This window comes from Brachyhypopomus gauderio, chromosome 2, assembly GCF_052324685.1.
Source record: "Brachyhypopomus gauderio isolate BG-103 chromosome 2, BGAUD_0.2, whole genome shotgun sequence".
In the NCBI taxonomy this organism is placed as follows: Eukaryota; Metazoa; Chordata; class Actinopteri; order Gymnotiformes; family Hypopomidae; genus Brachyhypopomus; species Brachyhypopomus gauderio.
The window spans coordinates 13,689,274-13,703,409 of record NC_135212.1 but is presented as its reverse complement, the minus strand read 5'-3'; the positions used below and the strand labels follow the sequence as shown (position 1 = coordinate 13,703,409).

Here is a 14,136-nt window from a genome sequence, read left to right as displayed (position 1 = left end):
TGGGTTAGGTCGTACTCTCGGGAGGATGTGGGGGACTCTCCTGTGACACAGTCCTCACGCAAGACTCAGCTAGTCACACTGAGTTACTGAGCTATTAGGTACTGTAGTGACTATGTAGTCGAAGTGGTTGGTCAGTGGTATGGTACTGGTCATGGTCAGGCCTGGATCTGATGGTTGAGGGCTGTCCGGCACAAGTCTTGGCAGGATGGGGGATGTATTGGATAGCACACACTCTCACCACACACACCCCACTCACCCTCACACTCCCCACACTACCCCACATCACTCCACTACCTACCCTCACATATCCCCACATATGTATCTCCGACACATACTACACAACTCATATCACACTACTCTCATACATACAGACTCCACCCGCACATGTACACACACTCTTCGACACTCACATACCCTCATCAAGCTCCCCACACAAGGACACCCTCAACAACTCCTCGACCCACATACTCCTCACAACTCACAGCCCTACACTCCCTCCATCCTCGCCCAACATACACAGCAACTCCCCTACATACTCCCATCGACAAACTCCCCACTCACACACACACACCCTCACACTCCCCACATACCCACACAAACTCCCCCACACATACACACACTCCCCACATACCCACACAAACTCCCCACACACACACCACACCATCCCTCACACTCCCCACATACCCACACAAACTCCCCACACATACACACTCCCACATACCCACACACACTCCCCCACACACACCCTCACACTCCCCACATACCCACACAAACTCCCCCACACACACACACACCCTCTCACTCCCCACATACCCACACAAACTCCCCCCACACACACACACCCTCACACTCCCCACATACCCACACAAACTCCCCACACACACACACACCCTCACACCTCCCCACATACCCACACAAACTCCCCACACACACACACACCCTCACACTCCCCACATACCCACACAAACTCCCCCACACATACACACACTCCCCACATACCCACACAAACTCCCCACACACACACACACCCTCACACTCCCCACTTACCCACACAAACTCCCCCTCACACACACACACTCTCCCCTCATACCCACACAAACTCCCCACACACACACACACACTCCCCACATACCCACACAAACTCCCCACACACACACACCCTCACACTCCCCACATACCACACAAACTCCCACACACACACACCCCTCACACTCCCCACTACCCACACAAACTCCCCACACACACACACACCTCACACTCCCCACATACCCACACAAACTCCCCCACACACACACACCCTCACACTCCCCACATACCCACAACTCCCCACACACACACACACCCTCACACTCCCCACCATACCCACACAAACTCCCCCACACATACACACACTCCCCACATACCCACACAAACTCCCCACACACACACACCCTCACACTCCCCACATACCCACACAAACTCCCCCCACACACACACACCCTCACACTCCCCACATACCCACACAAACTCCCCCCACACATACACACACTCCCCCACATACCCACACCAAACTCCCCCCACACACACACACCCTCACACTCCCCACATACCCACACAAACTCCCCCACACATACACACACTCCCCACATACCCACCACAAACTCCCCACACACACACACACCCTCACACTCCCCACATACCCACACAAACTCCCCCACACACCACACACCCTCACACTCCCCCACATACCCACACAAACTCCCCCACACATACACACACTCCCCACATACCCACACAAACTCCCCCCACACATACACACCACACCCTCACACTCCTCACATACCCACAACCAAACTCCCCCCACACACACACACCCTCACACTCCCCACATACCCACACAAACTCCCCCACACACACACACCCTCACACTCCCCACATATCCACACAAACTCCCCCACACACACACCCTCACCACTCCCCCACATACCACACACAAACTCCCCCCACACACACACACCCTCACACTCCCCACATACCCACACAAACTCCCCCCCACACACACACACCCTCACACTCCCCACATACCCACACAAACTCCCCCCACACACACAACACCCTCACACTCCCCACATACCCACACAAACTCCCCCACATACACACACTCCCCCACATACCCACACAACTCCCCACACACACCCTCACACTCCCCACATACCCACACAAACTCCCCCACACACACACACACCCTCACACTCCCCACATACCCACTACAAACTCCCCCACACACACACACCCTCACACTCCCCACATACCCACACAAACTCCCCCACACACACACACCCTCACACTCCCCACACCTACCCACACAAACTCCCCCACACACACACACCCTCACACTCCCCCACATACCCACACAAACTCCCCCACACACACACACCCTCACACTCCCCACATACCCACACAAACTCCCCCACACACACACACACCCTCACACTCCCCACATATCCACCACACAAACTCCCCCACACACACACACACCCTCACACTCCCCACATACCCACACAAACTCCCCCCACACACCACACCCTCACACTCCCCACATATCCACCACACACAAACTCCCCCACACATACACACACCCTCACACTCCCCACATACCCACACAAACTCCCCCACACATACACACACACCCTCACACTCCCCACATACCCACACAAACTCCCCCACACATACACACACTCCCCACATACCCACACAAACTCCCCCACACATACACACACACCCTCACACTCCCCACATACCCACACCAAACTCCCCCACACATACACACACTCCCCACATACCCACACAAACTCCCCCACACACACACACACACCCTCACACTCCCCACATACCCACACAAACTCCCCCACACATACACACACTCCCCACATACCCACACAAACTCCCCCACACATACACACACACACCTCACACTCCCCACATACCCACCACAAACTCCCCCACACATACACACACCTCCCCACATACCCACACAAACTCCCCCACACATACACTCCCCTCACACACACACACACACCCCTCACACTCCCACATACCCTCACACTCCCCTCACACACACAGGCACACACACACTCCCCTCAGACCCACACACTCACACACACTCCCCTCAGACCCATATACACACACCCACACACTCCCCTCAGACCCACATACACACACCCACACACACACACACACACACACACACACACACACACACACACACACACACACTCCCCTCAGACCCACATACACACACACACACACACACACACCCAGTCCCCACATATCCACAAGTAATAAAGGGTTATGAAGGAACATCAGGTAGTGGTTTGAGTGGATTTACCTGGCAGAGTCTGCTGCTAACCGCTCTGTCTCCAGCATGTCTAAATAGCTGCTGTATCAGCACAGCAGCCTGTGGCTAATTCAATTTAGCAGTTTGTTCTCAAAATCTAAATCATCTGTTATTCAAAAACATCAAACATAGAAAAAAAGGAAACCAGTGGAGTCTAAATGAAAAAGTCACATGAAAGTAAATATGAACTGGAAGCTTTTGAATACGAGTCAAGGTAGCAGCATTCTGAGCATTAGTGCTTAGGAAACAGCAGGGAGGGTGTGTGGAGAACTACAGACAGAAAGGCTACAACACAGCACCATCTACAAACATGGATGAATACATCTGAGAGAGAGAGGAGAGAGAGAGAGAGAGAGAGAGAGAGAGAGAGAGAGTGTGAGTGAGTGTGTGTGTAAGTTTATAAGCATAATGGACCGCACCGAGGCATGTCGAAAAGGTTAAACTCAGTCAACCATTGCCAGCTACCACCTTAATGCCACACACCATTAATGAACACACACACACCACACACACACACACACACACACACAGCATGTGCGCATGCGTTTCTTTAACTGTCCTCTTACAAGGGTTTAAGACAGGTCTGTATGAAACAGATGAACAAACCACTTCTATTGAAAAGATCGTGTATTTCTATAAGAATATCCTGCAGATAGAGGGCAATGGTGTGGTGCTGTGTCTTGTGCAGGCTTCTTATGAAGAGTACCGAGTTCTGGGAGACACCCTTCTTCTTGAGTTCCTTACAGCCATATAATTGCGTATGGTAATATCAAAGTAATGACAAGTGTACCACCTGATCTTTATGTGGTTAACTCATCAAATTGACCTCCTTTGCCAAATATGGTAGTCTAGCACGAGTACGGGCAGCAGGCCCGGGTCAGTCACAGACGGCATCCCACCGCCCGATACTGGCCACTGGATCAGTGTGCTGTTAGCCTAAAAGATTAAAGTATGACAACTTCTCTCATCTGAAAACAATGCGTCATTAGTCACACACACCATCGTTTTACAAAGACAGCAGCTGGATTCCTTTAGAGGTCATTTTCCAACATGTTTCTGATAAAGCAGCCAAAAGAAAGAGAAGAACCATGACTGAGACCTCCCTGCAGCTGCTGAGACTTCCTCCATCTCCTCCACCCGTCTGCTCCACCCGTCTGCTCCACCCGTCTGCCGTGAGGTCCCTGTACCTGCTGTGCTGCTTGGTGCTCACCTACGTCTACCTCACTATATGCACGAGCCAGCGCGAGTCATTATATTAATGCAGTTTATATTTTATTGGAACATCACACCTGACACTAAGGAGTCAAGATGATCAGAGAGCAAAACTATTTTTTGCTAGAAAAATTTTATTCCAGTGTTGGAAGTTTGTCTGCGACAGTGAAATTGCTTTAATGGTCGTTTGGTGGAAGGGCAGAATTATTCTCTCTTTTTCACAGTCTTATTCTATTTTACAGTATTATTCTCTCCATTTCACAGCATTATTCTCTGTTTCACACTCTGTCTGTATTTAGCTAGTAAGGTCATGAAATGCTTCACTAAAAGTGTAAATGTTTGCTCCCCACCAACCTGATTCTCTCAAGATCTCAAATTTTTCCCCCAAACACTTTATGTTAGTAAGCATACTGTGACAAGTTACTAACAGAATAATGCTATTTGTACAAATATTCAGTCCTGTGTCTGTAAGTGCAGGCTTCACAGCGGTTAGAGGGGTAGGGATGACCCGAATGTCCATCAGAACATCATATTACTAAATATCATCATATTATTTCAGAGCCTGACTCCAGCAGACCTGTGACTGCAGCAAAATGTGGTTCTACCAATTACAAATCTGAAAGGATTCATATTTATAGAAAAAGCATTTTTAATAATTTTTCAATAAGACCTCTGCTGACAAATAGCCTGATGAAAACTGACTTTGAATGTTTACTTTAAGAGCAATAAGATACTGGTTCATAATAAAATACTGGCTCAAAAACGGTGTGTAATTTTAATCCAAAGTAATCTGAGTAGTTTTAAAGGATCTGAATACCCCCCCCCCACACACACACACGTAGGCTTAGAGAAGGCTAGGCATATGTTACGCCAATATAAAATTGCTTTGTCATATTAATGCATCTAAAATATAACTTTCCGCACAGTGTCTCATCTTCTGATCTGGTGACCCAGTCTCTGATCAATGAAGTGTTATCTTATCTATGCACTGTTGTTCACAAACTGCACAGATTTTCATCCAGCAAACAACATGCTTCTTTGGTGTTCTAGTTGTGAGCAGGGCAGAATTGTGAGGACTGCAGACACGGCCCCCTCTCCAGACACGGGTCTCAGTATGGGGAAGCATGCCGGCCCCCAGACCACAGCAGTATCGTTTACCTTTCAAACGCAGTGACTCCGACAGCCACGACACCCCCTTCACCCCCTCAGCTATTTTCTGGAGCATTTTTAGTGCAAGGGGCTCCAGTGCTGGCTGGAGACGTTCAAAGAAAACACTGTCAACCCACCAATTTGGGTCTCCTGCTCCACAGACCCGTCATACACCAGGACCAGACCTCTCCACATGAACTCAAAACACTCCCGCTCTCTCGTAAGAGCAGTCAAGGAAGGGGAACATCAAAGTGGGTCAGCCCATCCAAGAACGTGTGGATGTGAAGTTCAGGAAAATGAAGTCTCCACAGAAATCAGATAAGGAATATACTCACATACATAAAGCTGAACATTTCTATAATTGTTAACCTATTCCAATACAAGCTGCTATCTCATACCTTGTTTACTAGCCATAAAATACATTTTACTGTTTTCTCACTGCTTTCAAACCGTCATTATTACTTTAGCTCAGAAACATGCACATCTGGTCTGCTACATGCTATTATGACCATAACCTGGTGGTTAGGAAAACGGTCTTATGACCGGAGGGTTGTAGGTTTGATTCCCATGATTCAGGTGTCCTTGAGCAAGTCACTTAAACCCAACTGCTCCCCGGGGACCGGGCTAGGGCTGCCCACCGCTCTGGGCATGTGTGCACCACAGCCCCCTAGTAACTAATCACTAGTGTGTGTGTGTGTGTGTGTGTGTGTGTGTGTGTGTGTGTGTGTGTGTGTGTGTGTGTGTGTGTGTGTGTGCGTTTTATCACTGTACAGACAATTGACAAATACAAGAGCATAGTGGTTCATAATAAAATACTGTATCATTTGAAATCTACTGGAAGGATCATTCTGAGGGGTGATGTGCTTTAGTGAAGGATTGAGGGGTGATGTGCTTTAGTGAAGGATTGAAGTGTGATGTGCTTTAGTGAAAGGTTGAAGTGTGATGTGCTTTAGTGAAGGGTTGAAGTGTGATGTGCTTTAGTGAAGGGTTGAGGGGTGATGTGCTTTAGTGAAGGGTTGGGGGGGTGATGTGCTTTAGTGAAGGGTTGGGGGGGTGATGTGCTTTAGTGAAGGGTTGGGGGGTGATGTGCTTTAGTGAAGGGTTGGGGGGTGATGTGTCTTAGTGAAGGGTTGAGGGGTGATGTGCTTTAGTGAAGGGTTGAGGGGTGATGTGCTTTAGTGAAGGGTTGAGGGGTGATGTGCTTTAGTAAAGGGTTGAGGGGTGATGTGCTTTAGTGAAGGGTTGAGGGGTGATGTGCTTTAGTGAAGGGTTGAGGGGTGATGTGCTTTAGTGAAGGGTTGAGGGGTGGTGTGCTTTAGTAAAGGGTTGAGGGGTGATGTGCTTTAGTGAAGGTTTGGGGGGTGATGTGCTTTAGTGAAGGGTTGAGGGGTGATGTGCTTTAGTGAAGGGTTGAGGGGTGATGTGCTTTAGTGAAGGATTGAGGGGTGATGTGCTTTAGTGAAGGATTGAGGGGTGATGTGCTTTAGTGAAGGGTTGGGGGGTGATGTGCTTTAGTGAAGGGTTGAGGGGTGATGTGCTTTAGTGAAGGGTTGAGGGGTGATGTGCTTTAGTGAAGGGTTGGGGGGTGATGTGCTTTAGTGAAGGGTTGAGGGGTGATGTGCTTTAGTGAAGGGTTGAGGGGTGATGTGCTTTAGTGAAGGGTTGGGGGGTGATGTGCTTTAGTGAAGGGTTGGGGGGTGATGTGCTTTAGTGAAGGGTTGGGGGGTGATGTGCTTTAGTGAAGGGTTGAGGGGTGATGTGCTTTAGTGAAGGGTTGAGGGGTGATGTGCTTTAGTGAAGGGTTGGGGGGTGATGTGCTTTAGTGAAGGGTTGAGGGGTGATGTGCTTTAGTGAAGGGTTGAGGGGTGATGTGCTTTAGTGAAGGGTTGAGGGGTGATGTGCTTTAGTGAAGGGTTGAGGGGTGATGTGCTTTAGTGAAGGGTTGAGGGGTGATGTGCTTTAGTGAAGGGTTGAGGGGTGGTGTGCTTTAGTAAAGGGTTGAGGGGTGATGTGCTTTAGTGAAGGGTTGGGGGGTGATGTGCTTTAGTGAAGGGTTGGGGGGTGATGTGCTTTAGTGAAGGGTTGGGGGGTGTCCCATTTCAGGATGTCAAACACTCCCAGCAATCTGAACGTCTAGAAGCTCTTAATGCTCACAGAAGCAGACAGGTAGGCTGGTTTTACAAACTCACCTTTGAATATTCTGTTTAAAGTAATGAAATCAGAGTTTGGTTATCCAGTTTGGCAGATATTGCAACATCCTGGGACACATTATTATAGAGTAGTTATAGAACTCCTCTTTTCATGTCACAGAGAAAGAAGGAATACAGTGAGTCAGACCAAGGCAGACATGGCACTTGATTCAGTGTCAGCAGGTAACAGTACACTGTCTAAGATGGGCAGCATGTTGTGTAAGGAGGGACCTTCTCATCCACACACACTCTCTGCCCTCTCTACCTGTTCCAAGCAGCTTTGCCTAACTCTCCTTCCCCCACCCCTGTGCCTTAACCCCACCCCCTCTCTCTCCTTCCCCCACCCCCCTGCCTTAACCCCACCCCCTCTCTCTCCTTCCCCCACCCCCCCTGCCTTAACCCCACCCCCTCTCTCTCCTTCCCCCACCCCTGTGCCTTTACCCCACCCCCTCTCTCTCCTTCCCCCACCCCCTGCCTTAACCCCACCCCCTCTCTCTCCTTCCCCCACCCCCCCTGCCTTAACCCCACCCCCTCTCTCTCCTTCCCCCACCCCCCTGCCTTAACCCCACCCCCTCTCTCTCCTTCCCCCACCCCCCTGCCTTAACCCCACCCCCTCTCTCTCCTTCCCCCACCCCTGTGCCTTTACCCCACCCCCTCTCTCTCCTTCCCCCACCCCCTGCCTTTACCCCACCCCCTCTCTCTCCTTCCCCCACCCCCTGCCTTAACCCCACCCCCTCTCTCTCCTTCCCCCACCCCCCTGCCTTAACCCCACCCCCTCTCTCTCCTTCCCCCACCCCCCTGCCTTAACCCCACCCCCTCTCTCTCCTTCCCCCACCCCCCTGCCTTAACCCCACCCCCTCTCTCTCCTTCCCCCACCCCCCTGCCTTAACCCCACCCCCTCTCTCTCCTTCCCCCACCCCCTGCCTTTACCCCACCTCCTCTCCTTCCATTTCCTGCTCGCCCTCTCCGTCTCTCTCACCTCTGTCTGCTCTTCTTCCTTCATTTCCTCCATCTCTCTCCCTCTCTCTCCATCTCTTTTCCTCTGTCACCCCACCCTCTCCCCCTCTCCCCCCATGCATCTGGTGTCCATTAGAGCTTGTTACTGAGTACCTAACTCAATATCCCCCAGTTTTCATCCTTTACTTTTAATCAGGGTCTGGCAGCAGGAACTGCTTTCGAACACAATATGGGGCCAGTGGTAGTGAAGCCTGTTTATGAGTCTTAACTGCTGGGAGGAAACACACAAACCACATGGGCTCCACGTCTCTTAAAACTACCAAATTATACGTGAACCATACCCATAATCCTAATCCTAATCATGAACCCTAACCCCAACCATGTCCTTATCTTCCCTGTATTCTAATTTAATCCCAGACGTAATCTTAATCTTGGACCCTAATCATGGCTTTAACCTCTGAATCCTAATCCTGGATTCCTTAACCTAGCCTTGAACCCTAATCCTGATCTTGTAACCTAATACTAATTTGAACCTAAACCAAGATCAACCCATAAGTATGAACTCTGACCCTGCAGCATATAAAGCTGTCAACATTTTCCAAGTTTCACTTCATATAATGGTCACACACACACACACACACACACACACACACACACACACACACACACACACACTTTGCAGTTCATACATGAGAATGCACAAAACTGCATAGTAATCTGGACATCACATGACTTTCAAAAGTTCACATTTATTTCTTGTAAGCAGTCTCTAGTCACCTGTACTCTGCCTGTAAGCTTCTGACTGTGTCTAATGTATTATTAAAGGAGGAGGAACTGATGCGTCTTTAGATCTGGGATTTGTCTCCCACCTGCCAGTCACCACTCGGACACTAATCAGTGAAACACGGTCTCGTGGTTCTGCTCCATGGTACCGTGGTTATCGTACTGTACATGTGCCACACGGGTCTGCTGGACTGGACACTTCAGAACCGACACTACTGTACATGTTGACCACCATCACACCAGGAAATGTGCTTTACCGTAGTCTAAAACCTGTGCGTCTGCAAAGCCCAAGAAGTTCTCTAAACAGACTCGAGGTTATATGCGACAAGCATATTAAAGTGACTCATATAACACAGATGTCGAGTGTTTTAAACGCTTTTCCATCACAGATAACGTAACTCGACTTTCTGCAGCAGGTACTGGGCATGCGCCAACCATTCAGCCGCTAGCTAGCCAACTCACCACCTCCTTCGCCTTCGTTGAAAACCCACTCTTCGGTCTGTCTCTTTTCAGAATGTCCTCCTTCGTGCAGTCGAATCCGACCCCTATCGCCTTGTTCCGCGTTTTGACGGTCTTAACGCTAGCTTTGAACAGCAGTGTTATATCGACTGCCATTTCTTCAGCTCTCTTGCGGCTGTAAACACAGACACGTCATCAGTATCACGTCATAATTCAGCGACACATGACGGCGTTCTGTGCGCTGTCAGAGGCGATGAACCCTTCAGGTGTTATCCTCTTCATCCAGGTGATCCCACACACCTGTTTCTCTGGAAGTAGCACATCTAAAATATAGTACATCTAGAATATTATATACATATATATATATATATGTGGAATATGTTTTGCAAGTCAGAAAGACTTTTTATAGTTTTATAGTAAAATATACAGTATTAATATTATATAAATATTAAAATGATTTTAATTGTATTCATTCTAATTAGTAATGCGTTGTGTATTATTGTTAATGTGAAATGAATGAAAGAATGAATGTTTCAATTTATATAGCGCCTTATCTAGATACCCAAGGCGCTTTACACACAGCTACGTTTAACACAGCTACGTTACAGACAACCAATCACACACCGGCGAGAAGCGGCAGCCAATTGCGCACAGCGTACTCTCTACCGGGATCCACAGCCCCCTGGGGGACTGAATGGGGTGCAGGAAGGGGAGAGAGGACAGACTCTAGTGGCAGAGCACCATCCACCACTGGGCACACAAGCACACACACATTCATGCACACACACTCAGACAACAACTTGTTTTTATTGAACAGAGAGAGAGCCACAGACACACACTCAGGGAGAGACACAGACTCAGGGAGAATTTGTCTGGGACTGCCAATTTACCTAACCTCCATGTTTTTGGACTGTGGGAGGAAACCGGAGATCCCAGAGGAAACCCACGCAGACACGGGGAGAACATGGAAACTCCACTCAGATAGGGACTTGAACCCAAGACCCCAGTGCTGAGAGGCAAACGTGCTAACCACCAAGCCACCATGCTGCCCAATGTGTTAATTTAGATATAGTATGTATAATTTGTATGAATGTATGTATATTATGTATGAATTGTATTTATGCATATTAACACAAATTCTATCTGGCTACTAATCGTTTGTTTGCTTATCCAGTTTACCGAATTTTAATTTTATTGTATTTTATTTCATTGAATTGTATTTTTCAAAATAAAGATTTTTAAATTACGATTATGTAAATAATTATATATATATATATATATATATATATATATATATATATATATATATATATATATATATATATATATATATATAATTATATTATTATTATTAATAATAATTATACTATATATATATATTGTAAATAGTACTGTATAGAGCTGCTTTTGCTCGAGTTTTACCTGTTCAACAATCTACTGAGACAACAAGAATCTTCAGAAATCAGAAAGACTTTATTGTCATACATTGTACAAGTACAAGGTACGAAATTTCATTTCCCTGGGGCCCAGTGTTAAAGCACCGGGAGCCCAGAGTCATGTACCCGCAGCGTGTGCACGTGCCGCTAAACTCCGCAGGGAGGGGGAGAAACACAGAGAGATAACATTAGGAGACAAAAACATATGACCACAGATTATTCTCACAACAGGACAACAGTCTGTGTGCACGCAAAAAATCCCCATAGCACATACAAGCATTGATAACACAGACAGTCAAGCAGAGGCGTGATTCATTCAGAGAGGAAGGGGGAGCCAGAAGCCTGGCTTGGGGTTCACACCGTGGTGTGGACCGAACTGTCAAATTTGTGTACATTTACACAGCTAATATCAGAGGTGTATAATCCAGGTGCAGAAAGTTAAAAACCTCACCAGGATTTTGCTCAAGATTTCTAGATTTTCTAATTAGTGCAATCCAGGTAAAATGAGTGGAATCAACACAATACAGGAAGCCTGAGCAAAATCCTGGTGAGGACTTACTTTCTGAACCTGGATTATACACCTCTGGCGAAAATACACAGTATTGGTGTATTTCTGGCATAATATTTCTGCCCAAAAGTAGTTATTGATTATTTTAAAATAATTTACACAAGTGCGAGACACAGTGTCATCTCTTGGCTGATGTCTCTACCACTGATTTCATGTATACAGTATTTTCCATGGGATTTTCAATAGGCTTAAGTTCTGAAGATCAGGTCACTGGAGCAAAAGTCACTGTCATGTTTGGGGAGCAGACTGAGATAATATTTGCTTTGTGGCAAACCACATTATCTTTCTGGAAGGTTCCATTTGGGAAAGGCACTGCTGTTTAGGTACGCTGATGTCATTCAAATAATACTTTCACTTCGTTAAACCCACACACACGGCTTATATGTAGTTCACTTAGAATCAAATGTGGTTTTAATCTGTGAAAATTAATATTGTAATGCTATAATTAATATAATTTTTAAAAAGTCAGTAGTGCACTAGGTTCTATGAGAACATAAATGAATGGGACATTAACCCAAACTTTTGAACCTGAGAGGGAGCCAGTCTGGTTAAGGCTGGGTGGTTCACTACAAATATGAACAAACACATCTGACCTGTAAAAGTGTCATATATGCCAACTTGCATCCGTGGGCTCAAATGGGCAGAGTGCAGGGGTGACTGTTGCCTTTCCAAAAACCAAAACATTACCACACCTGAAAGCTATGACCCGGCTCAGTCCGAAGAGCTGAGGCTTGAATGTGGCGATCATCTCAGAGACCACTGACAAACATGAGCAAGAAATGGGCCGTCTTGAGTGCAGTAATTCATACTTTATATTTCTCCTTCAGCAACAGAATGTTTGACACACTGCTGCCTCCTGCCCACACACACACACACACACACACACACAGTATAAATGTGTTGTTTGGCGCAAGTTGTCCTTCTTTCCCCAGTGGATGACATGCCAAGTCCTGCCAGAGTTGAACAGAATGAAGTGTCAGCTGTTTCCTGTCTCCCAGCATGCCCCACTGCAGAAAAGAGACTCTTTTATATATAGGGTAGGGAGCAGCGCCATGGAAACACTGAGCTACATCACTGTGGAAAAGGTAGATGACAGTGAGGTTTCAGATTGAATCTTGAACATGACAAGAGGCCTTTGATGAAATATCTTAGGAAAATAATTTTGTAACAGGTACAGAATTCTCACATCATCTAAATACATGCTGGCAGGTCATCATGTCAGTAACATGTAAACTTTTACAGTACACTTTTCAGGAGATCAGGAGAGAAAGAGAGGTAAGAGTTATCGTCGGTGTGAATTGTCACTTTTTATTGTTACTTTTATCAATACAATATTAACAAAACCAATAAAGAGCAAAGACACACCGGTCATTGCACATGGAGCAGAATGAGGTCATTTTAAAATACTCAATCTTTCATATTTATAGTGAAAATACTGTTATAATTGCAGGATTATATATGTGCATGTGCATTTCTGCATTTGTGTATAAAGTTATTTACATATGCATATATACACTGCTTGCATATTTTTAGACATGTGTTCAAATTATGAAGTAATCAATGAGACATACATCCATTAAGAAACAGCAGCACCAGTAGATTAGTACTGAGAAGTGCTCCAGATGTTTAATTTCGTAAGGCCCCAACAAGGTTAACGGGGTCTCAGGGATGTGTGTGTGTGTGAGACAGTTTTATCAGAGCTCTGTCCTCAGAAGCATAAAAAACACGTTTGTATTTTGATGTTTTGTATTTTGTATATAGTCCAACCCTCGTTTTCTTCATGCTTCTCCCTTTCAAACATTCACATTTGAACTCAAATGGACTTTTGGATGAAGGACTTTTTGTTATTGATGTTACACACAGTCCACTAACGTTCTTCTTGATCTTCATGGCATGACGCTTTCTAATCTTACTGGTTATTTCGTATCAGTAGTTTTGCTTGACTGTCGTACTTAAAGAGGTCCAAAAACAAGAGCTAATGTCACCCAGTAAATCAGAGAGAGAGAG

At 46.8% G+C, this 14,136-nt stretch overlaps 1 protein-coding gene across 2 annotated transcripts in view; it reads right to left on the bottom strand.

The window, feature by feature from the left end:
- The window catches only part of stx18 (syntaxin 18), a 22,375-nt gene extending 12,003 nt beyond the window's left edge, over window positions 1-10,372 (bottom strand). The window contains exon 1 of one of the 2 annotated variants that reach the window (XM_076987796.1): window positions 10,129-10,372. In XM_076987796.1, coding sequence (XP_076843911.1) covers window positions 10,129-10,281 — 153 coding nt within the window. In that variant the 5' untranslated portion in view covers window positions 10,282-10,372. The remainder of the gene's footprint in view (window positions 1-10,128) is intronic. The other variant, XM_076987803.1, reaches the window with a different exon arrangement.
- Between the last annotated feature and the right edge of the window lie 3,764 nt (window positions 10,373-14,136).